General features: G+C 44.8%; 3 protein-coding genes across 10 annotated transcripts in view; 2 read left to right on the forward strand and 1 right to left on the reverse strand.

Annotated features, from left to right (window-relative positions):
- LOC108152614 (contactin-associated protein-like 2) overlaps positions 1-16998 on the forward strand; it is a 64453-nt gene extending 47455 nt beyond the window's left edge. For 3 of the 7 annotated variants that reach the window (XM_033386687.1, XM_017282080.2, XM_033386688.1), the window contains 5 exons: positions 1217-1398; positions 1525-1854; positions 1934-2225; positions 2298-2383; positions 16276-16998. In XM_033386687.1, coding sequence (XP_033242578.1) covers positions 1217-1398; positions 1525-1854; positions 1934-2225; positions 2298-2383; positions 16276-16716 — 1331 coding nt within the window. In that variant the 3' untranslated portion in view covers positions 16717-16998. Of the gene's footprint in view, positions 1-1216; positions 1399-1524; positions 1855-1933; positions 2226-2297; positions 2384-7940; positions 9528-16124 lie in introns of those variants that run through there. The other 4 variants (XM_033386691.1, XM_033386692.1, XM_033386689.1 and 1 more) reach the window with 4 other exon arrangements.
- LOC108152618 (CASP-like protein 4U1) lies at positions 9606-12223 on the forward strand. Its single transcript, XM_017282089.2, has one exon. The coding sequence runs from the start codon at positions 11678-11680 to the stop codon at positions 12059-12061; it is 384 nt and encodes a 127-aa protein (XP_017137578.1). The 5' UTR covers positions 9606-11677; the 3' UTR covers positions 12062-12223.
- A 1085-nt stretch (positions 16999-18083) lies between the features above and the next one.
- LOC108152855 (histone deacetylase HDAC1) lies at positions 18084-20947 on the reverse strand. Of its 2 annotated transcripts, none has more exons than XM_017282475.2 (4): positions 20685-20947; positions 20150-20262; positions 18841-20086; positions 18084-18771 (listed from the first exon to the last, which is right to left on the reverse strand). In XM_017282475.2, the coding sequence occupies exons 1-4, from the start codon at positions 20725-20727 to the stop codon at positions 18584-18586; spliced, it is 1590 nt and encodes a 529-aa protein (XP_017137964.1). In that variant the 5' UTR covers positions 20728-20947; the 3' UTR covers positions 18084-18583. The 2 variants fall into 2 exon arrangements, with proteins under 2 accessions (XP_017137964.1, XP_017137963.1); XM_017282474.2 differs by having other exon boundaries at positions 18084-18774; positions 20685-20946.
- Between the last annotated feature and the right edge of the window lie 969 nt (positions 20948-21916).

Below are 21916 nucleotides of genomic sequence, written 5' to 3' on the forward strand. Positions count from 1 at the left end.
TCCGTTGGCCGTGGCTGCCGCCGTTGCTGCCGCCGTTGCTGCCATAAATTGTGTCAGTTTTTGCTCTCAAGATTTACAGTGGCTCATATTTAAATTGCTGCTTTGCCCCTCATCCGAAACCGCAGCACAGTGGCCAACACTTTGATTAAAAATTCACTCAGCTCTGCCACCACCCATCCCCTACGATAGCGCCACAGCTGACAGAACAGCTGTTGGGGCACTGAGCGCCACGCCCAGGCCACATGTGGGAAAGCTGTAAAACTACTCCGCCACTTGATCATCCCATTAAAGAGCCATCGAAATGCGATAGTTTTCGGCCATAAACATGTTGGCGCAAGCCGTGCCACAGTGGCTCAAGGCATAGCGAAAAGTGGCTGAAATATTACGAATTTCTTTAAAGTTTAGATACAAATGTGATCTCTCGCGATCTGTTTGAGTGCAAAGCGTATGCAAAATGAAACTGTAGGATGAATACAGCATAAATGAGAGATAAACAGCTCAATTTTATTGTATCTTAAAGCTGTTTTTTCCTCTTAAGGGCCTTAATTGACTATTTTTCAATCCAAAAAACTTTAAACCGCTCAAATTATTTCAAATATACTCTGACCACACTTTTGTCTCCAACTCAAGTACTTAAAAGTGCTTAGTCCTTATTCCTTTGTGTGCTATATCATATGGTAGCCAATTACATCGTTTCCCTGCCTCTGGTGCACTCCCCAGGGAACTAAGGAGATGTACTGTACTACACCCCCGCACATGTTTCATTAATTTGGCAACACTGTAGGCACAGCCACGCCCCTAAAACACAATCACAGCATAGAAGTAGAAGTAGAAGTAGCAGCAGCATCATCGGAAGGCGTTTACCGTTGGGCATTAAAATTTTTATTGCTAATTTTGGGGAAGAGCATAAAATACGCACGAACGACTTGCGTTTGCCTAGGCGAAACCTCGAAGTTCAGTGAAGCCAAACGGCAGGCCCGAAACCCGAGACCCTCCCCACCCCTCACCACTAACCACTCACCCCAACCAAGGCTCGATAGAGAAACGCAATTCCAATTTCCACTCGAACTCGAACACACACATTTGCATTTCAATTTGAATTAATGACCAATACTAATGAAAACTTCAACCACCCACGACCACCCCCCACATAATACTCCCCGACCGCAAATTGGGTAAACCAACCTGGAACCGTACACACTGCCCCTCCGGCCAGACATCTACATACAGGTGAACGGGCATGTTATGAAGCCACTCGAGGAGTATATGCTGTTCACCAAGTCGGGGGCCGACAACATAACCGTCATCAATCCGCAGGGCGTACGCAGTGCCCAATGCAATGCCAAATTCGATGTGAGCGAACAGCCCACCCAGGAGCCTATGGTCAATGTGAGCATGGTGAGTACACTCGAGGGAACAGCGAACTGGGAACTGGGAACTAGGAACTGGAAATAGGGTTATCTGAATCAACCAGGCGACAAATTGAGCTAATGAATGCAACCACCACCCACATACTCGTACTAGATACCCGAGCCTTGGGTGGAGGAGCCGCCGCAACGAGTGCCCTATATTCCCAGATTTGTGTACGATGAGAACAAGAAGGAGGACTCCACACAGGTCGTCTTCCTCACGCTGACCAGCGTGTTTGTCATCATTGTCGTGTGCTGCCTGCTTGAGGTGTATCGCAGTCATTTGGCCTACAAGAAGCGCATCGAGCGCGAGACGGACGAGGACATTATTTGGTCGAAGGAGCAGGCAACCAAAATGCACGAGTCGCCAGGTGTTAAGGCCGGCCTGCTGGGCGGTGTTACGGCTGGCTCGGGCAACGGCCTGCCGCCCTATACCTACAAGGCGGTAAGTAATGGCCTCAAGATGAATTAACGTTGCATTAACTGTCGGTCTCTCTCTCTCTCTGTCTGCTTGCGCCCCGCAGCTGCCGCAAGAGGACAAGAAGCCAGGCAATGGAGCCCCCTTGGTGGGCATCTTGAAGAATGGCAGTGCGACGGCCTCGCAGCCAGACATGCCCACCACAGTCCTGACCAAAAATGGTGACATTGCCACGCGCATCGATGAGGTGCGTGAGGAGGAAGAGGAGGACGAGGAGGACTCCTCGCAGCCGCCGAAAGAGGAGGCACAGAAGGATGCTCTTATAAACGAAGGACCCTCCACAGAGCATCCAACTCCGGCAATATCGGAGGACACTGCGGATGCCTCTGGGCCAAATGGTGCGTCCATATAAATCACTGAAAAATCCCACAAAATATGAACAAATTGTACTTTCTTTTGGCCCTTAACAGAGTCAGTGGCCGAGGCTCCATCCGTGCCGCCTGCTGCTGCCACACCGAATGGACAGCTGGAGGGAGAGGTGGATGCCCCATTACCGGTAAGCAGAGGCCACGAACCCCCACAGAATCTTATCAAAATGGCGCCGCTTGTCACAATCAGTGAGACCAATCTGCATGAGGCATGTGGCAGCGGCCTTGGCATTGGCATGTAAATAACACGCACACCCCCAAGCACACCCCCCACATGGCATACTAAAACAAGAAGATGAGCCAAGCCGCCTGTCATTGCATAACGCAAGACAGAGTAAACGGCCAGCAAAATACATAAGCATATTTTACAACTGTAAGGCATGAAACTGCATCCAGCCCCATACAGACACCCAAATATTTGGACAGTCAACAGAAGAAGCATATAAGGTATACATACAAACATTGTACATATGTACAGTCATTATAGATTGGGGCCATAGAAGTGGATAAACACGGGCTATAATATGAATTGTAGTTAGGGGCACACATGACTGAAGAAGCCTTCAAAATATATCCTCAGAACCTTATTATACATACATATATACATTATTTGTAATTTCTGGAAATAAGATTTGTCTACCACAGTAAGCACCCGCTCCGTTATTTAGTTGTAATGTGTCCTCTTGCATGACCCTAATGCTTGAAGTGTTTCCTCTCTTTAGTAAAACATTTAAACTCTGTTTATTTTCCGTGTGAGGCATACATGACCATGATATGTATGCCTGTGTGCGTCTCTTTCACTCTCTATCCCCATCTCTCTCACTTTCTGTCTCGCTTCATCAACTTGCGAGAACTGTTCCGTTTAATTAAATTGCATTTAATTGAATTTAACTAAATAAACAAAATATGAGGAAAAATACATACAATATATATACATAAATGTTTGTAAATATTTTCTTCAGCTACGGTTTTTGCATATTTGAATATGCATCAAACAATTTCCGTTTTGTTATTATAAAAATATAATCGTATTTTAATGGTAATACATATATAAAACACACACTGAATGGATCCAGTGTGCGCCGCGTGCTGTTTTAATTGTTGATATTGAAAGCGCTTATTGGTGTGACTGTTTAATTAAATTTAACACAAACCAAAACCAGCACCCAAAAAATACAAATAACTATTAATACCGCAACAAAAGACGAAATCTACTGACAATTGCCTTAATTCATTGCCAGACGAAATTGGCCCGGTTGTGTGTGCGGCAACACAATGCTTTTGCCCCAACAAGCCAATTCAATTATTTCTCAATAATTGTATAAGCCGATTAACGGGCTGCACGGCACTATCAAGTCGAGTGCATTAATTACACCACAAGGTGTATGGATACCCCAGAATGTAGGCCATAAATTTGTGGGTTTTATTGTTTGATTTCGAAAAAAAAAAACCCAAAGAGCGGACCTAGTCGAATGGAATGAAGTGAAACAAAGCAAGGCTGTTTTTCAAAAGAGTCTCCTTTGATTTTTGGTATATCTGAAGCATAATATATCTGTTATATCTTGTTTATTCAATAAACTTAACAATGGCTTTATGAATACTTATTAATGTGACAGTGCAGAGGGTATGAGGAGAGGGGTTTCTTTGCTACTAATTGTAGTTTTTAAGTCCTCAATCTTGGCAAATATTGGAGGCCATCCGAACAATATAAGAACATAAACAGCAAGCCCTATCATATTTGTATACAATCGACAATAAACAATAAGATATAAACAAAATCATACTGCTCCAATAACATAAAGCTGCCATTGGAACAATTGCTTAGAGCTATCGTCAGATCTCTCCTTCGTTGAACAATATTCGCTATGATCCACACAGCCCTTGCTCAAAGTAAGCGGCTTACAGTTCTTCGTTTGGTTACAGTTCTCCTTGAAAGTATATTGGATGATGGTTTTTTTTCTTCCTCGGTATCCTTTCAGAACTTTCCAAACGACTTTTGTGTGTGGTTCTTCTGGGTCCTGCTCCTGCCCTCCGTTTTTCTATTTATTTTGTATATTGGCCAATTCATTTCCCTTTTGTTAAAAAACATTCAAACTGGAACATTTGGCTTGGCTTTGCTGTTGTGGCCAGAACAATTTCTTAAGCAATTTCTTCTGCCAGCAGCCAGCAGTGGCTGCTCTCTCTCTCTCTCTCTCTCTCTCTCCCTCTCGTTTTTAGCAGCCAAGCCAATTGTCTAAAATGTTATTTAATAGAAAAAGTGCTCAGTGCAGCACAAAAGTTAAAATACCTCACAAATAAATTGAACTGCATTCTGAACTGGGTGGCTTATTGCGACGGGCTCTCCCCTTTGTTAGGGCCCAAAGACATTTGCCAAATGAATCTGCGTTGGGCTCCAAACGGGCAAAAAAATAAGAAGGAAAGAAGGTCTAGGCTGTGCAACCGAAGATGTAGATACCCTCGAAGGTGAATAGAAGAAGATATATATATATATGTACTTCCTTAAGTTTTTCTCAAAGAAAGAACAGACAAACTAGAACTGTATCGTCTCTTACTCGTAAGAGTCTTAAAAGTCATGGAAATTGAACATGTACGGCGAAGAACTCCCTGCCAAAGGAGATGAACTTTTGGAGCCCTGGAATAGAATAACAATTGTTGCAGGCCACAATTTATGGGGACAATGGGCTGCTTCAGTCTGCTTTTTGCTTATCAAGTGCTGTCCATGATTTATATTTTATAAATACAGTATAGAATGGGGGTATAGGTATGGTTACGTGGCATGGGGTATGGGGTATGGGGTATGGAGTGACTATGACCAGCAACTCTTTTTGGCCAAAAAACTTAAGACAAAACCTCCAACTAAGCAACAAACGTAGCAGGAACTTTCAACTTTTGCATCGACTTTTCGGCACGCCCAAAACAAACTTTCAACTGAAGACGGGCCGGCCCCCCGGCCCCATTCCCCCGTGAAAATTGGGGAAAAGCAAAATATTGAACTTATTGGCTTTTATGTAGTTTTAGCTGGGTAAAAGTGTCTATCGAGGCGCTGGCACGGACTGGGGAAGCTGGGGGGCCGGATCCGGGGGGCATGTTACTTTTGAGCTTACTTAGCATGTACTTTGTCAGGGGCTTAAGCTGCAACCAAATTGAATTTCCCGGGATCTCCTTGAGGCCAATCGGGGAAATCTTTCCCGCTGTCGCTGTCGCTGCTGCTGCTGCTGCTGCCACACTGATGCACATTCAAATCTTGCAACGAAATTTCTTAGTTTTTCCGAACAGGCGACACCCGAAAAATGGCAAAAGTTGCGCTGTTCAAAGTGCGTGCGGCATTGTCTAGCCCCGCTGCTATCCCTCCTCCTCTCCATCCACTGTCACCGCACCATCGTTCACGTTTCCACATGACTGGCGGCGTTCTAGCTCCCCCCCCTCCGCCCGCCCCAGCCGCCCCACAGCCTGATTGCAAAGCAACCGAAATTGAAGCGCACTCAAAAACTTTTTTCCTGCCTCAAAATCAAAAAGTTTCGCTTACAAAAGGGGAAGGGGGGTAAGTCGTGGGTGAGTGAAAGTTGTAGGTGGAAGCTGAGGCTTTTGTTTAAGGAGCAGCAAAAAGTGCAAGTGCCCCAGCTGCTGCCGCTGCCAAGGCACCTCCCACTGGCTGAGGTTGAGGTTACTCCTGTCATGCATGCCAAGTTTTCTTTTTATTCCGAAATGTTTGTGGGCGTCTTACCGCTTTTCTTTCATCTTTTGCTGCAGCAGCAGCAGCCTTCACCCTGATGCACAGTACTGCAGTACGCTCGCTCCTCCCCCCCCTTTGTTGCTGGCTGTTCATTTGGGCCTCGCCGCAAACGCAGCACGCACTTAACTTTGCCAGCCGCCACAATGCTGCGGTGAAACTCATTACGAGCTTAGAATGCAAAAACGAAACCCCAACAAACCAACAACAAACTCTGACGCTCTGGCGCTGCCCTTGCCTCCTCCTCAACCTCGCTCTCAAAAGCACACAGAGGGAGCTTGCTCTCCTCTCTCTCTCCCGCTCTCTGTCTGTGTGTGTGTGTCTGTGTGTGTGTGGTGGGGGGCTGCTGTTTACCCAAGTTTTCTATAAATCTTAATGAAGGCAAAGAAGTCGAGTCGAGTCGAGGCTTGAGCTAATGATGTGTAAATTAAAACGCAAGCCACAATTTAATAAACAGAAACGAAAACGGAAGCGGAACGGGAACGGGAAGGGGAAGGGGGGACGGGCGGTAAGCAAACAATTTTAATTTGTCTCAAAGAACGAAATCAATTTCAATTTTGTTTGTTTATGAGCGAAAACTATTTCGATTTGATTTGCCATGGCAAAGAGAGAGAGAGAGAGGTTGTTTTAACCCATTAAGAGCCAGTGGGTATTTCACTATATAGCCATGAAAATGATGAAACTTGAAAACTTGCTGAAAGATATCGCAATAATTATCTTTTGTTGAATATAGAAAAAAGATGGATCTGCAAGGAAAACTTTCAAGCATGATCATTTTTCGGGGTTTACCCCCTGTGAAAATAGAGCGAACAATCGTTGGAGGGTGTCCTTTATTAAAAAGCAAAGAATTTACAACTGTTTTGAGGAAAATTGTTGTTTTTTTTGAGTAAGAATCCATCAATTTTTGTAAATAACCGCAAGGCATTCATATGTCGAGTGAAAAATATTTCGTGGATATATTGTGATGGGTATTTTGTGATCTTCTCATCCAGGCCTACAGGCCTAATATTTGTCTAGTGGAAAGTACATACAAAAGTCTTCCCTTTTTGTCAAAAAAAAAGTAAAATGTTTCCAAAAAAAGAGTATTTTGGTATTTAAATACCCATGCTATATCTCAGATATTCCCAGAGATAAAAGCATATAAAAATCGTGCAAAATTCTCTTTCTTGTGCCTGATTACAGAATGAAAGAGAAAATTCTTTAACCGTCCTTTTAAAAGGCTCTCTTTGCTCCTCTTTCTGTTGGATAAGAGCATACATACATTTGTATGTTTTTGTGTGCTCTCTCTTTAGTACTGGCTTTGCTTATCTTTATTAGGAGCCCTAATTGAAGTGTTGTCCCATGCTAATGCTCTCTCTCATACTGATTATGCTTACCCGATTGGTGTTCCCTTTTGGACCAGCCAGCCAGCCTTTGGCGGGGCTTGCCACAAAAGGAGACTGTGGCGCAACAAAGAAAGTGACCGGGAGAACAATCGCCCGCAGAGAGAACAATGGGCACAGGACACAATGAGAGCCTGGGCTCCGGGTATCCATATCAATGGGCTCTGGTCCCTTAATTCCGTGAATTTCAAGGCGTGCACAGGGAGCGGTATGGTTAACCTTGACTCACATTGATTTAAATGCTGGTAGTACTAATATCTTACAAATATCGCGTTCTTGAAACACTAACAAGTGAAAACTCGTTCGGGGCACGTTAATTAAATATTACTCTGCATGAAACTCCACTAATATGCATGCATGCCACAGAGACGACATTCCATGCAACAACAGCACGAAGAGCATGCAGGAATGAAGTAAAACTAATTAAATAATATCCTGAAAAACTAAAAACGAACACACACAAACGAATATCTTTCAAAAGAGAATGTCGCCGCCAAAAAAGAGAATGTTTTAAGACAAAGAATATGAAACGAAAAAGTTTTTAATAAAAAGCAATACGAAACATTTCTGCAGCAGCAGCAACATGAAAGTCAAAAGCAGCAGCCGCTGCCGCCACAACAGCAACAGCAGCAGCATCAGCAGCAACGACAACTGCCACAAAGAGCGGCAACACTTCAGCAGCAGAGCAGCAAACGACGCAAGCAAGGCGGAGTAGGAGGTGGAGCTGGAGCTGGAGCCGGAACCGGTGGAAGCGGAAGCGGAACAGGAGGAGGTGCAGCAGGCCTGGGAGGAGCGAGCACAGGATCAGGCCCACCAACTGTGCGGCGACAAGTGTCTTGGGGTCCGCCAATCGTTGCCGAAACGGATGTAGATTTGGCCGCTGCCACAGCCAGTGGCACAGGCAGCAACAGCAACAGCAACAGCAATGGGAGTCGCAAAACGGGGGGCAAGCAGAATGGATACCATGGCGTCAATAGACGCGCGACAACTACCAGGAACTGACGAACCGCAGAGAACCGACGGAGCAGCAGCAGAGGGGGAGCGAATGCAAAAAAACATGCCAGAAAAGATGTATAAAAGCATAAATATTTAGGCGAATGGATGGCAAGACAACAAGGCAGAATAAATAAAGCACGGAGAGAGGGGAGAGCCAGAGGGGAGCTGAGCAGATGAGGAGATGAGGATGAACCGAAAAAACAAAAGCAATTTGTATAAATAAAAACAGACACAGACCCAGAACCAGAACCAGAGCCGGAGACAGAGACAGAAACCGAGACAAAGGCAAAACAAATAATACAAATTGCAAGCGAAAGAAGTCCTTGAAGTCTCATGTATAAAGAAAACTGTCTGGCAATTGACATGAATATTTCTAAAAAAAAATCTACAAAAACTTAGCCAAACAAGCGAAATCAACTAAATGGAAACTTTAAAGTCAATAAATGTTGTCAAAAGTGGCTAAAAATTTAATTTAGGAAAGTAATTAAAGACTTTGAAAAGGATACTCTTGAAAGCAGTGAAAAACGAAACGATTGCTTACTGCGAATAAGTGATAGACAGACGAAACGCATTGAAGGTTCTCCATAAAGTTTCAAGAGCCTTAGGAATTTCATTTAAAATATAAAATTTAATACTAAAGCGAATTTTACCATTTTTTTTTTTTTATTATTAAGCTACTTTCCGCCGTGTTTAGTGGATAGATTTATTTGGAGCTAAAGTCAATTTAAAGCATTAAGACTTTAAGATTTTCAAAACTCAATCAAAGTGCTAAAATGTTCTTTAAAGTAAGCTTGGTTCATTGTTTCATGAACTAAAGTAATCTAAGGATATAAATGGGTAAAACTGAAGACAATAACAATTATTGAGCTATTTAATTAGCCCCCGTTGTACTCGAAACTCAAAAACTGTAATTAAGATTTCTGATATATCTGATAGCTTAAGAGTTAAGTTCCGAAATTGCTTTCTGCATAATTTGTATTGTGAAAAACTGCAAGAGCAGAGTGAAAGCAAAGTTGCATCTATTAAGTTTTAAGAATTGCACAACTTTTCCCCCTTTCCTTTCCTTTCCTTTCCCTTATATATTTTTTTTTGTTCGTTCTCTTGTAATTTTTCTCGCTGTGTGATATACGAAGGTAATAAAAGTAAAAGTTCTTTGGCAAGGAAGAGACTGGGAGTGGGAATGGGAGTGGGAGGGGGGTGGGGTCTTAACTTGTTTCATATTAAATGATGAGAAATTACGCAAGACAACTCTTGCATACACACATCAATTCATTTAAATGCGTTTATTAAAAAAGTTTCGAACGAAAAATGCTGACAACGTGATGAATAACAAGGAAAAGATTGCCACTGCGGACATGACACGTTGGATACTCTTGCAGATTGATCGTTTCTATGGACTTGTCCAACGATCGATCTGAAGATCCACTTCTGTCTCGGCAGCATACAAATATTAGTAGCACCTTCTGCTCGGCGTTGCAAATCGTTGTGCAATTTAATTATACCCCAGGGAAGGGTATAGCCAGGATAGCCATCAGCCAGATTGACAACAGCCAGAAGATGAAAGAAAAGGGGGAGAAGCAGCAGCAGCAGCAGCAGGAAAATATGGCAAGAGTAAAGCACACATAATGGCACTTCAATATGCGAGTGTGTGGGGGAGAGCAGGACCGACCTAGTGTGGGGGAGAGCAGCATGAGCATGCCATGTGTGGAGGGTCTGGGTGTGGGTTGGGGACTAAACAGGAGAGGCAACCAACAGCTTGTTAGTGGCTTTGCTGGTCAGTACTTTTAACTAATGTGTTTTGTGCGACCATAGAAAATCTCAAGTACTCACACAGACACACGCACACCAGCCATGGACACCGGGGCGCTCCTTAGCATTCGCTGCTCCTGCCCCTCTCAATTTTTAGGGTGCCAGACAGACCGCAAAGTGTGCATGTGTGAGGGGAAAAGAGCAAAAAGGGGCAGCAGCAGCTCCTTCAGCTTGCCCCCGTTATGCTGCTGTTGCCTGCTGCCTGCATAAAATAACCGCATAAAATGTCGTTAAGTATAACGAAATTGAGTCTGCACATAAATTCAGATTATGAGATTAAAATGTTGTGATTTTCGCACATCGGAGCGGAGTAGACCGGAGCGGAGAGCGTATACCCGAAAAACCCTTTTCGTAATGAAATCCAGTGTGGCAGGAGGGTCCGGTTATCCCTACTCACACACACACACACAAACACGTGCGCACACATAGTGAAGCTTATTGAAAAATGCGATGGAATCAGCAATAGCCAGAGAGAGAGCCAACAGAGCAGCCGGATAGCAGCAGTCAAGCCAATTTAATGAGTTTACAGCGCCCTTTTTGCCTTTAAGCGGAATTTTATGAAAAAAAAAAAAAAAACACAGTCGGTGGCACAGTGGAATGAAAATGTGATAAGTTGATTGTTGAAAGCAGACAGCTATCCGTCCGTAGAAGCAGAGAAGCACTGTCAGATCTTTCTTTGGATCTCTGAAGCAAGGAGAAACTGAATCACAGAGTTATTTCATAGCAAAGAAACCAATGCAGAGGACACAACTATGGATCCACATGATGCCCAACCACGAATCACACACCACTGTGGCCCCGTTGTAGAATAATAAAGAAGTTGCGGTTGTATCCGGCGATCAAAGTCAAATATTTGGCTTGAATGTTTACAAATTTTGGGTCAGCTGGTAATTTGACCAAACTCATACCGAATTTTCATGTGAAATTCCCAAAATATGGTTGGACCCTCGAGGAATGCCATCAGCTGTCGCTTCATTATGACGCTAATTGTGAGGCCAGAGAGCGTGCACTGCCAAAGGATTAACATCATAGAGGACGAGCAACGTGTCCATAGAACGTTGGCAAGAACAAACAGGAGACCTTGTGCCTTGTGCTACCGACGGCGATGGTTGCATGACCCATAAACAGTTTAGTTTGACTTAATCCGGTTATGTATCCGGATTAGCGAAGCGTAACAGAGAGAGGGGTAATTTTTTGGCTCGATTCGTTTGGCTGCTGCTCCCGGGACTTTACGACACTTTTTAGGTAATGAATGGGATTACAGTTTTTTTTTAATCCACTCTCCCAGTGGCTGGGTCCAGCTGTAAAAAATCTAATGACTCGTAAAAAGTGCACCGCAGGTCATCCGGCGATTGCATGACCTGCTCCGCGCCGCACCGCGCCGCCCCGCCCCGCACCGGTCATGAATGGGCGGCAGGTCAGAAAAAGTACCTCTCAGTGCGTATAAATTCTGGTGTCGGCACTGACGTAACCAGCAAACGCACTCAAGCCATCCAGCAACCAAGATGTGTCTCGTACAGCAGAAAAACAGCGCACAGCCCGCGGCCCAGCAGCTGCCACAGAAGCAGGAGACGACGAGTCCGAGTCCGAGTCCGAGTCCGAGTCCGACGCCGCAGCCTCCATCTCCCACCGCCGCCTATGTGATGTTCAAGCACCGCGAGGAGCTGCGCCGACGCAATGGGCGGACGGCCCGCGCCTCCCTCACCAAGATTCATCTGACCACCGAACTGATAGCCCGCACCAAGCAGAACATTCGACAGTGCAGCTTCGAGGATCTGGCCATCCTGGCCAGGGAGACGATCTTCCGCAAGAGTCTGCAGCGTCGCCTGCACTACAGACGCATGGAAATGGGACTGAAGATCAAACAGAAACGCATGGGCCACAAGTGAGGGAAAAGTCTGATATAGAACAGCACAAGTGATAACCCAAGAGCCCCTATTATAGTAAGATTATACATTTTGGCCATAGTTTAATTTAAGTTCAAGCTTCAAGCACATGTAGAAATATTTCCAAAAACCTAAATTAAACTTCAATCATTTAGAAAAACCCCATTTTCCGTATATTTTGCACATCTTATCCGCTTGGATCTTCCAGTGTGGCAATTTTCCATTTAAATATTTGATAACCTTCCCAACACACTGACAAAGCAGTTTTCGGGGGGGTCCAGGTCCTGCACTTGTAATGGGTGTAAAAACAAATTTACACATGATTACCAGCCCAAGCTGCAGAACAGAACAGAACAGAACAGAACACTGCGAACATTTAATACAACTCAAACAGAATGGTGCGTTGCATAAATTTGAACAGGCTGGGTCCCCCTCCAACGCAGCTCCAGCTGCAGCTGCAGCTCCAGCTCCAGCGTCTGCTTCTGCTTCATCGTCGTTCGCTGTGGTGTAGAAAAATTTTTGCCTTTTTAGACTACATAAATTTTAATTAAATGTCACTCATACGCCATGTATGCCAAGCACAATGTACGTAACGTAGAGTTGTCGTCCCCGTGACTGGTAGTGAGTGTGTGTGCGTGCATTTGAGCGCTACAGAGCGAGAGTGTCGGAGCGAAGAGAGTGCCACAAATGAATGCACGGAGAAGTGGCGCACGAATTACAGTTTATTGAACAGCAAGGAGCAACGAGGGGAGTGAAAGCAAAGCGAAGTGGAGCATCTAAAGCGATGCATAAAAACAAAGGGGAGCATCGTGGAAAGTAAAGAGAACTCTTGATGGCAAAACCAAACTGCTGGCTGGCTGGCTGCCTGATGTTTCCACTAGTCTGCTGTTGGGAATAATTCTGAAGAACATCTATCTTCCATCTAAAAATATTTTAAAGTTTCTCGCGTGTCTCACTCTCTCAAGAACTGAGATCCTCTAGAAACTTCTGATCCCTTATTTGTGATCTTTTCTCTCTACTATAACCACTAGGAGACCACATCTTCGTTGCTGCAAAACGATGAATAAACCTAAAAACAAAATGCTGGAGACGAACACGAAGCCAATTGCCCTTCCGTTGGTTAGCAGCTTGCTCTAATTATTATTTTTTGCTTATTTTTCCAACTTTTTCTCCTCTTTCTCCATCATTTTGTTTGTTTCCCCAAAAGGGAATGGGATCGGGGATGGAAGACGGGTGGACTTCAAATCTGTGGCGTTTCCTGGTTTTTCGTGCATTTTCATAAAACTTTCCCAGCATGCATTATTCATGTGCTCTCTACAGCAATTACTATGGTCCAGCAGGCAGGAAGGCAGGCAGTGGGGTGGTGGGGTGGTTGGGTGGTGGGTCCTTAATGAAAAACCATCATGGCCAAACAATATCTTTCGTTGCCATTTGCCACTTGAAACTTTTTCAATAATTTTTAACATGTATGCGTTCGCTCGCTCGTTCTTTCTTTCTTGACAAATTAACTCAAGAGCGCAATGAAGTGTTTATTGTGCCTGGCAAAAGTTTTTCCACGCTCTTTCTCCACTCAAGGCGTTGCCTGGGAAACACATACACACATACAGCCAAACACATGCACAAGGATACTCGTAGATTAACAATCGGCGCTAAACTACTAGCGACGCACGTTTATTATTCAATTAAAATTGATTAAATTTGTGTTGGTTTCTTTATTTGTAGTTTATTTAGCATTCAAGCCACGTTCATCAAAACAATTTTGTGGAAAAATTAAATGTTGAAGGTATAGAATATAATTTAAATTATGCCCAAAATCAAATATTTAGAGTGGACTGAATAGGCAGGTAATTATCACGAACAACCGGAAGGCTTTGTTTTAGTATGCATTATACGAAATATCAAAAATATTGTCACGAATTTTGATTTGAGAATGAAAACATTTAATTGTGCGGACAGCTCGAAAAGCCTCAACAAGAGAACCTCATTAGAGAAATAGACTACTTCCTATCCCATGACCCAATGGGCTTTGGCTCCTCGCCACAAAATATAGTCGCAGGGACTCTCTTAAATCTCTTTATGGGGCTCCGCTTCAATGTACATAATAATAATAATAATAGCATTGTAAGAACTTAATGTCTTCTTCATGTGTCCCCGAGTGTATTGAGTTGCCATGGCCATTGAGCGGAGCGAAGGCCAGGGAGCGTAATCGTCATGGTGGCTTACAGCAATTTGTTATTAATTTCCGCGTTGAAAAGTTGAAAAAAACAAAAAAAAAAAAAATGAAAGAAAGAAAACATCACCAGGAACAACAAAGTTTTTTGCTCTCTTTTGTTTGTCCGGTCCAGGCTCTCCCCCTCCGGCTGCTTCCATCTCGCTCTGTCTCGATGCCACTTGGCATTCATTTAATGCGAAAAGTTATTGTTGTTTTTGCTGTTGCCTGTTGCCTTTTGGTTGTTGGTTGTTGTTTGTGTTTGTCGTTTGTGTGTTGCCACATTAAAACATGGCCCATAATGGTTAACAAGGCATTTGCTTGTTGACCATCGGAGAGGGACCAAATGAGCATCAGAACTTGTGTGCTTACGATGTCCAACATGTGTAATAAATATATTCCACTGACGCTTGCTCTTGCGTGGCCCTGCCACAATGCGTGTCCTGTCTGTATTTCTGTATGTTGGTGGTGGGGGGGAGCAAAGAGTTGGGGGAACAGATTTATTAAATGGGAGGTAAGGTAGTACTGCTCTTGGCCTCATACAATACTCTGATTGCCTTACCTTCTCTTGAATATACCTCTCGTTGGGCTATTGGAGTCTGGGGTATGCGTGTGTTTGTGTTTGCCTGAAAGTTTTGTTTGTTTGGCAGGTAATAAATTGGAATATGCCTCTGCAACTGCTCTCTCCACTCTCCCCCTCTCTCTCTCTCGCTGCGCGATCTGCACGATGACGCGGCCAAAGTATTACAATATTTGAAATGCACTGTGCCCCGCGCAGTATGCAATGAAAAATGTCGGAACAACAATGTTAATATGGCTGCCAAAGGACACGGCGGAGCACGGGGGGATTACAGAAGTGTGTCAGTGCGTTGTTGTTGCTGTTGTTTTTGTTGTTGGTGCTGCATGAAAGTGCAAGTTTTTGCTTATTGTTGGCAACGCTCTTCGGGTGCTGCTGCTCCTCCAGTAACCTTCAGCCAAGAACAATAAAATTGCACAGAAATGAAACTGAAATGGGTCTCTCACACAAATGGAAAACTATGAAAAGCAAAGGCAGCGGCACCAGCGTGGAAAAAATAACATTTTAAATGCGTTCTTTATACCCTCAACGTGGCAGAGGGTTGCTCTGTTTTGGCAGTCCATGGAGGCGTTGAATATCTATTTGTTTACGGAAGATCTTTTCTTGTCCTTCTTGTCTCGCCGTATCTTAGGATATACCACTAGTCGGTAGTTCCCCTGCAGCGTCTGTGTGCAGCGTCTTTGGCTGGGAAATATGTAAATGCGTTGGCTGTCGCCCTGGCCAACACATTTGCACTTGACTGAAACGCGTTAGCCGCTTTCCTTGTAGTGGATTTTCGGGGCCTGCCATCCTGCAGCTGTCTTGAGCTCCAAAGGGGGTGTTAGAGTGAGTGCGACAGGGGGATGGGGATGTGTGGGCTGTGAAGTGACTGGCGGGTTTCATGTAACCAAGACACCATCTAGCAGCAGCGACTGATGTGGCGCCATTGTTGGGGCAGGTTTAGAGTGCAGCCAAATGGATGCTGAACCAGCTGTAGAATGCAGCACACACATACACACACACACACGTGCACAATTTTCCTGGCATTTATATTAACAACATAAAGTGCCGAATCACGACAGGTGCCAAAATCCAGAAGCATCAACTATTTTCCCTATTTTCCACCAGCAGCAGCTTGAGCACCCAAACCTCCCCCACCCCGCCTCGCAGCCTTTTTGGAAAGCTTTGAATAATTATAAAACTTTATCTCTTCTTTGGACACACACACACACAATCACATCTACGATGTCCTCCGTTTCCGTTTCCATGTCAACGTCCATTGAACGTCACTTTGACTAAAGCCAAATAGAATTAAACCCTGAAAAATATTTGATCTAACCTCTCCCTTCGTCAACCCGCCTACCCTATCAACGAAACCCCAACCCGCCCGCATTTGTATCTGTCCCACCACCACGCCCCGTCGTGACCATTTTCATGCCCAATCTCTCGCAGTCAGCGCAGGCGAAGCAGCAAGGCCAAGAGGATGAGAAGCAGCATGAAGACCCGCAAGAGGAGCAGCATCAGGAGCAGCCGCCGCAACGAGGAAAATCCCGCCACAAAGCACCCGACGACACAGGGCATCCCTTTGATGTCGGCGCCGCAAATGCCAATGCGACAACACAGTCCATAGGGTCCACAGCGCCCCCAGCTACAGCACAAGCACCAACACCAGCAGCAGCACCAGCACCAGCACCAGTACCAGTACCAGCCCCACCGCCACGCCATCGTTCGAAAGCGGCGGCTTTGGGTGCCCCGCCGTTGCCGCTGCTCTATCTGGTGGGTGGGGCGCTGCAGCAGCGACAGTTCGCGAATCCAATTAGTTACTTGGGTGGACCGCGACTGCAGCCGCGCAGTAATCGCAACAGCATCGACTCGATATTATCACTGGATTAACGCCACCCCACGGCGGACCCTGCTAGTCCGGAACCAAGCTAGTCGCACACCTTCGTCGATGGGGCAAGTGCATCCTCGTTCATGGTGCTGGTTGCCTGGCAACAAACTCAAGTTGCAGCAGGATTAGCCTTTTTTTCTTTTTTTTTTTTTTACATGGACGTTGATATGCGTACCATTTGAAGTGTGAACTCTAGTACTAGTTAGTTAGTTTACCAATTTTTTAGTTAGCGAATGTTGATCAAATTGTTGCTAAAAATTAAAGGAATTGTTATTGATAATAATTATTGATTTGGCTATTGCTAATTTCAGAGTGGTAATAAAGCAGAAAAAAGGATTTGATTCACGTAAGTATGTAATAAAGTTTTTCTAAATAAGGCAATGCGCGCGGAAACGCTGTGAGGGGCGTCAAGGGCCGCAGCTCTACTTTTATAGCCGATACTCAGTCAATATATACATATACATATATGTGAGCTTATGATTTTGTATTAGCTATACCATATATTTTATACGTAATTATATGAAAAGCTATAACTGACTAGCTGAAAAAACAGACCGCCCTACGGGAAAAGCATGCAGTGAGAGCAAGAGAGGCAGAGAAAGCGTACCCTGCACGAGGCAGAGTATGTGAGAGAGGAAGAATGAGTAAGCGCGTGGAAGGGGTACCAGTACTGTAGCCTCTGCTAATGGATTCGGTTCATCTGGGTATACAAATTATCCCATCTGATCCAATCTGATCTGGAAATCTGGTAGATATTGCCATTCTTAAAAATTGTGAAGGACAACGGACGAACGGACGGACAGTCATGTATGTACAAAGCGACATCAACTCGGCTATTTATGCTGATCAATAATACTTTATGGAGTCGGAAACGCGTCCTTCTGGGTGTTAACCACATCCACCACAACACTAATATCTCCCTACACTCTTCGAGTACCGGGTATAAAGAATCAATACTATAGAAAGTTAATTTATTTATTGTATACAATTATTTCTTTTTTAAAAATCGCAATCAAACGAAAAACTGAAAAATATTTACTTGATAATAAAATCAACGAATTTCTTCTGAAATCTATATATATTTTAGTTCTTAATCTAGATCGAGAAATGGTACACAATAGTTATCAATCTACTACACGACTGAATCGCTAGACCCAGGGTGTTGTCAAAAAAAAAAAAAAATCTTATATTTGAGAGAGAATTTTGCGATGCTGTACCATTGAAAAGCTGACAAATATTGTCAGATCAGCAAATTGTATATCTCCGTGTAGACTCGGGCCATCGATCGAAAAGATTCCTCCTCCTCCTTCCGTAACCTTTTTGCAACACTCCAAATTCTGCCCCACAATTTTGAACCAGCCCAACACAGTTTTGTTTCTTATAGCTATATTTAAACATTAATTAAAAGTATACACGTATACGGTAGAACTTATTTATAAATATTTATTGAATTACTCGAGTGCGCTTAGTCGGTAAATACTATGTGCTCATTTTAGGTTTAGCTTATATATTTTGATCCACGAAGAAGCTGAATCGATTTCCTTACAATAAATTGTATTTTAGCCTACGATAAGAGGGGGAGAGCCCTCTAGGGTCCACGACTGCCACCCGATGGCAGGACAGGAGTGGACCAGGACAATGCAATGGGCGCAATGCAGGGGACACGACATGCTTCGTACTTAGATTGACGTTAAGCAGATAATCAGTGATGAGTAGAGTGAAGTGGAGTGGGGTCACAGAGTGGTATCAGACGATAAAAGGATACAGCTAGGGGGAGGACTGGGAGGACAGACGGTGCTAGGTGAAGTCCGGCGGCTTGTACTTCGGCGGTCGCTTAATTGGCTTCTATAACCAATTGCGGCCGCCACGTCATATGTTGTTCTCCTTGGCGACCTTGGCCCCCGAACCGGAGCCGGAACCCGATCCTGAGCCGCCCCCAGTCGTTGCCCCGCTGGCTGGCGCACTCGAATCGTTATCGCTCTTGTTGTTGCTGCTGCTGTTGTTGTTACTGTTGCTGTTGGCATTGGATGCCGTCGATTCTTCGCCATCAGCGCCGTCTACTGCAAAAGATACAAAGGATTTAAGTTTGATTGAACAACTACTGGGTGACTTTGTGCCCCACTCACCCTTCTCCTTCTCATCCTTAATCTCGCTGGACGCCTCTGAGGATGCCTTGTTACTGTTGTTATCCTTGTCGAGGCGCGGACGCTTGCGCTGTCCCTTGTATGCGCGGTTGTCCCGCCGTCCGCCCTCGCCCTCATCCTCCGAGTCCGAGTACTCGTTCTCGGGCACAATGCGCTTATCCTTGTCGCTCTGCGGCAGGCGATCATCCTTATCCACCTTGTCCTCATCGTCGGATTCATCGTTGATCGCGTCCTCGGGTATGGCCTGGATCTGGACGCCCGGTGCGTGTGGCAGCATGCGCAGGTTCTCGAACAACCGGTTCTTGATCTTCTCCAGATACTCGGACGTGTTCTGGTTAGTCATGTTGCTGGGGCTGATGTGCAATTTGAAGTCGGGGCCAAAGTACTCGAAGTAGTCGTTGTAGGGCAGTTCGTTGGCAATGTCCACGGCCAGCGCCACGGACGTCTCGTACGTCCAACACCGGGAGACGTTGCGGATGGTGTAGCCACCGCCGCCGACCATCAGGAAGGGCAGGTTGTACTTCTTTACGAAATCGACGCACTTACCGTGCCCCTTCACCGTCAGGTTAAAGCAGCCGAGCCGGTCGCCGGTAAGGGAGTCCGCGCCGCATTGCAGGACCACCGCCGCCGGCTGGAATGTCTCCATTACCTTCGAAATTATGGGCACGAAGATGCTCTCGTACGCGTCATCGTCCATGCCATCGCGCAGGGGGATATTGACGGCATAGTACTTGCCCTTGCCGGCGCCAATGTCGCGCAGGTCGCCAGTGCCCGGGAAGTACTCGCCGTACTTGTGGAAGCTGACGGTCATCACGCGGTCGGTGGTGTAAAAGGCCTCCTCGACACCATCGCCGTGGTGCACATCGATGTCGATGTAGAGAACACGCTGGTGGTACTTGAGCAGCTCCAAGATGCCCAGAACAATATCATTCACATAGCAGAATCCAGAGGCTTCTGATTTTTTCGCATGATGCAGACCACCGCCCCAGTTGATGCAGATCTCGGAGGCCTGTTTGTTCAGCTTGACGGCTGCGGCCACGGAGCCACCCGCCGACAGCTGACAGAACTCGTAGAGACCGTCGAACACGGGGCAATCTTCGCCTACATTGAAGCGCTGCATCTGCTTGTTATATTCGGTCATGTTGTCCGGCCTGATGGATCGCAGAAATCGGACGTACTCGTCCGAATGGAACTTGGTCATCTCATCGGCAGTGGCTTTGTGCGGTCGCTACGGGCGTTGTCACATTACTAAATCTCTGTCTAATTAGCGGCTATAAATTAGTAGACTTACGTAAATCTCCATTTTCCGGTATAGACCGTAGTTCAGGAGCAGATTGTGGGTCATGCGTATGCGGTGGGGCTTCATGGGGTGCCCCTGGCCATAGTAGTAGTTGCCAATGTCACCTGGAGAGCAGAAATATCAAGGGTTAGATTGGCGAAAAAATAAGCAATTGCCACGCTATGCAGAAAATAAATTTTACCGCCACGGTCGCTGAAGCGTCCATGCGCAGAGCGCACTTTTCGACAACAACCCTTCAGAGTACACTTTCGCCGAACAAAGCAGACATACAGGTACATACGCGCACACTTAAGCATACACACACACCACCAAAATCCGCTCAGCGGTTGTAACTGAAAAGTGTGCTCTGACGAAACGCGCTTGTACAGTCGCCGTAAAACTAGAAATTCGCAAAATGCTATCATCCGCCGCCGAATGGACCCGAAAAAAATTTGCCTCCGGCTCCGAAAAACACTGCGGGGGCAGGTAAATCATAAATATCTGCTGGAAAGCGTACAATTTTTAGTTATTTTATGCAAAAACTTACTGTCGTAGTAGTAGCAGACGCGTTTCTTGCTGTGAGATTGCATCTTTAGGATGCGGTTTCTCTGGTGCGGTGCTGGAGAGTTCCTCGGTTTTGAAGCGGTACGGGTTAAAACTTGGTTTAGCCCAAATGCGGTTTAATATCTGACGGAACGATCGCCTCGCCCGCTTTTGTCGGCGCCTTTATTTTAAATGTATCCTTGTAGCAAAAAAAAAAGACTCGCGCGCACCGCACTGTAGGACGGTGATGGGCAGCGGACTTATCGATAAGGTATACCGATAAGGTCCGACCCTCAGAAGTATACCAAAATATACCGTCTCATTTTAAAAATATACCGTAAATATACTGACGACTTCAACTTATATTTTACATATTCCGCCGAATATTACTAGCTAGATAGATCTCAAAGCCCTGAACACATAATTTTACCCGATTGATGAATATATATTGTACATGTGGGGTTAACTTTAGATACTCCATTTGTTAGAATGTTTATAAAATAAGGTTTAAACAAAAAAGACCAGCACTAAATGCGGGCATAAGACGGAATTTATGTTGCTGAGCAACAAGTTTCAGCAATGAGTATGGACATTTGTATACCCTAACGGTAAATTCGGTTTTACAAGCTAGTTTGAAACGTAATTAACTTTGACTTTTTCTCAGTTTGGCATGTTTTTTACCTATTCATACAATTTATTTGTTTTCTGTAAATCTAGATACCAATACCTATTGGTCTCCGTAAGCTGCACCACCAGATAGCTTTAAAACAGAGGCTGACTTGTTTCTGCATTCATTAGAGCGTGGAATGACAAACATTTCGTCAACTCTATAATACTATTTCGCAAGGGTATCAGAATGTTGCGGCCTATGCAAATGGAATGTTGACAACGGTAAAGATGCTTACAAGTTTGTGAATGTTGCCAAAGTATGTGCGGTAAAATGTATTTTTAGGCTCGATACGATTTATCGCATATAATATAAAAGCGCGCGGTTTTTTCAATTAAACTGAACGAGAGTAAAGAAAAAATACAGAAAGATAGTGTCATTAATGCCAAAGTAAAATAAAAAAATAATACTGATCCAGAAAGCAAGTGCAAGCAAGCTATGTGCTGTTTTTCTTCCGCGAACTGTCGATGTAGTTCGCGATGTCGATGGATCGCCAACGAATGCGATCCGTTCATTTTCATTTGGTTTCTTGTCTACAGAGGCCATTAGTCCGATTGTGAAACGCGGGT

Source organism: Drosophila miranda, chromosome XR (assembly GCF_003369915.1).
Source record: "Drosophila miranda strain MSH22 chromosome XR, D.miranda_PacBio2.1, whole genome shotgun sequence".
In the NCBI taxonomy this organism is placed as follows: Eukaryota; Metazoa; Arthropoda; class Insecta; order Diptera; family Drosophilidae; genus Drosophila; species Drosophila miranda.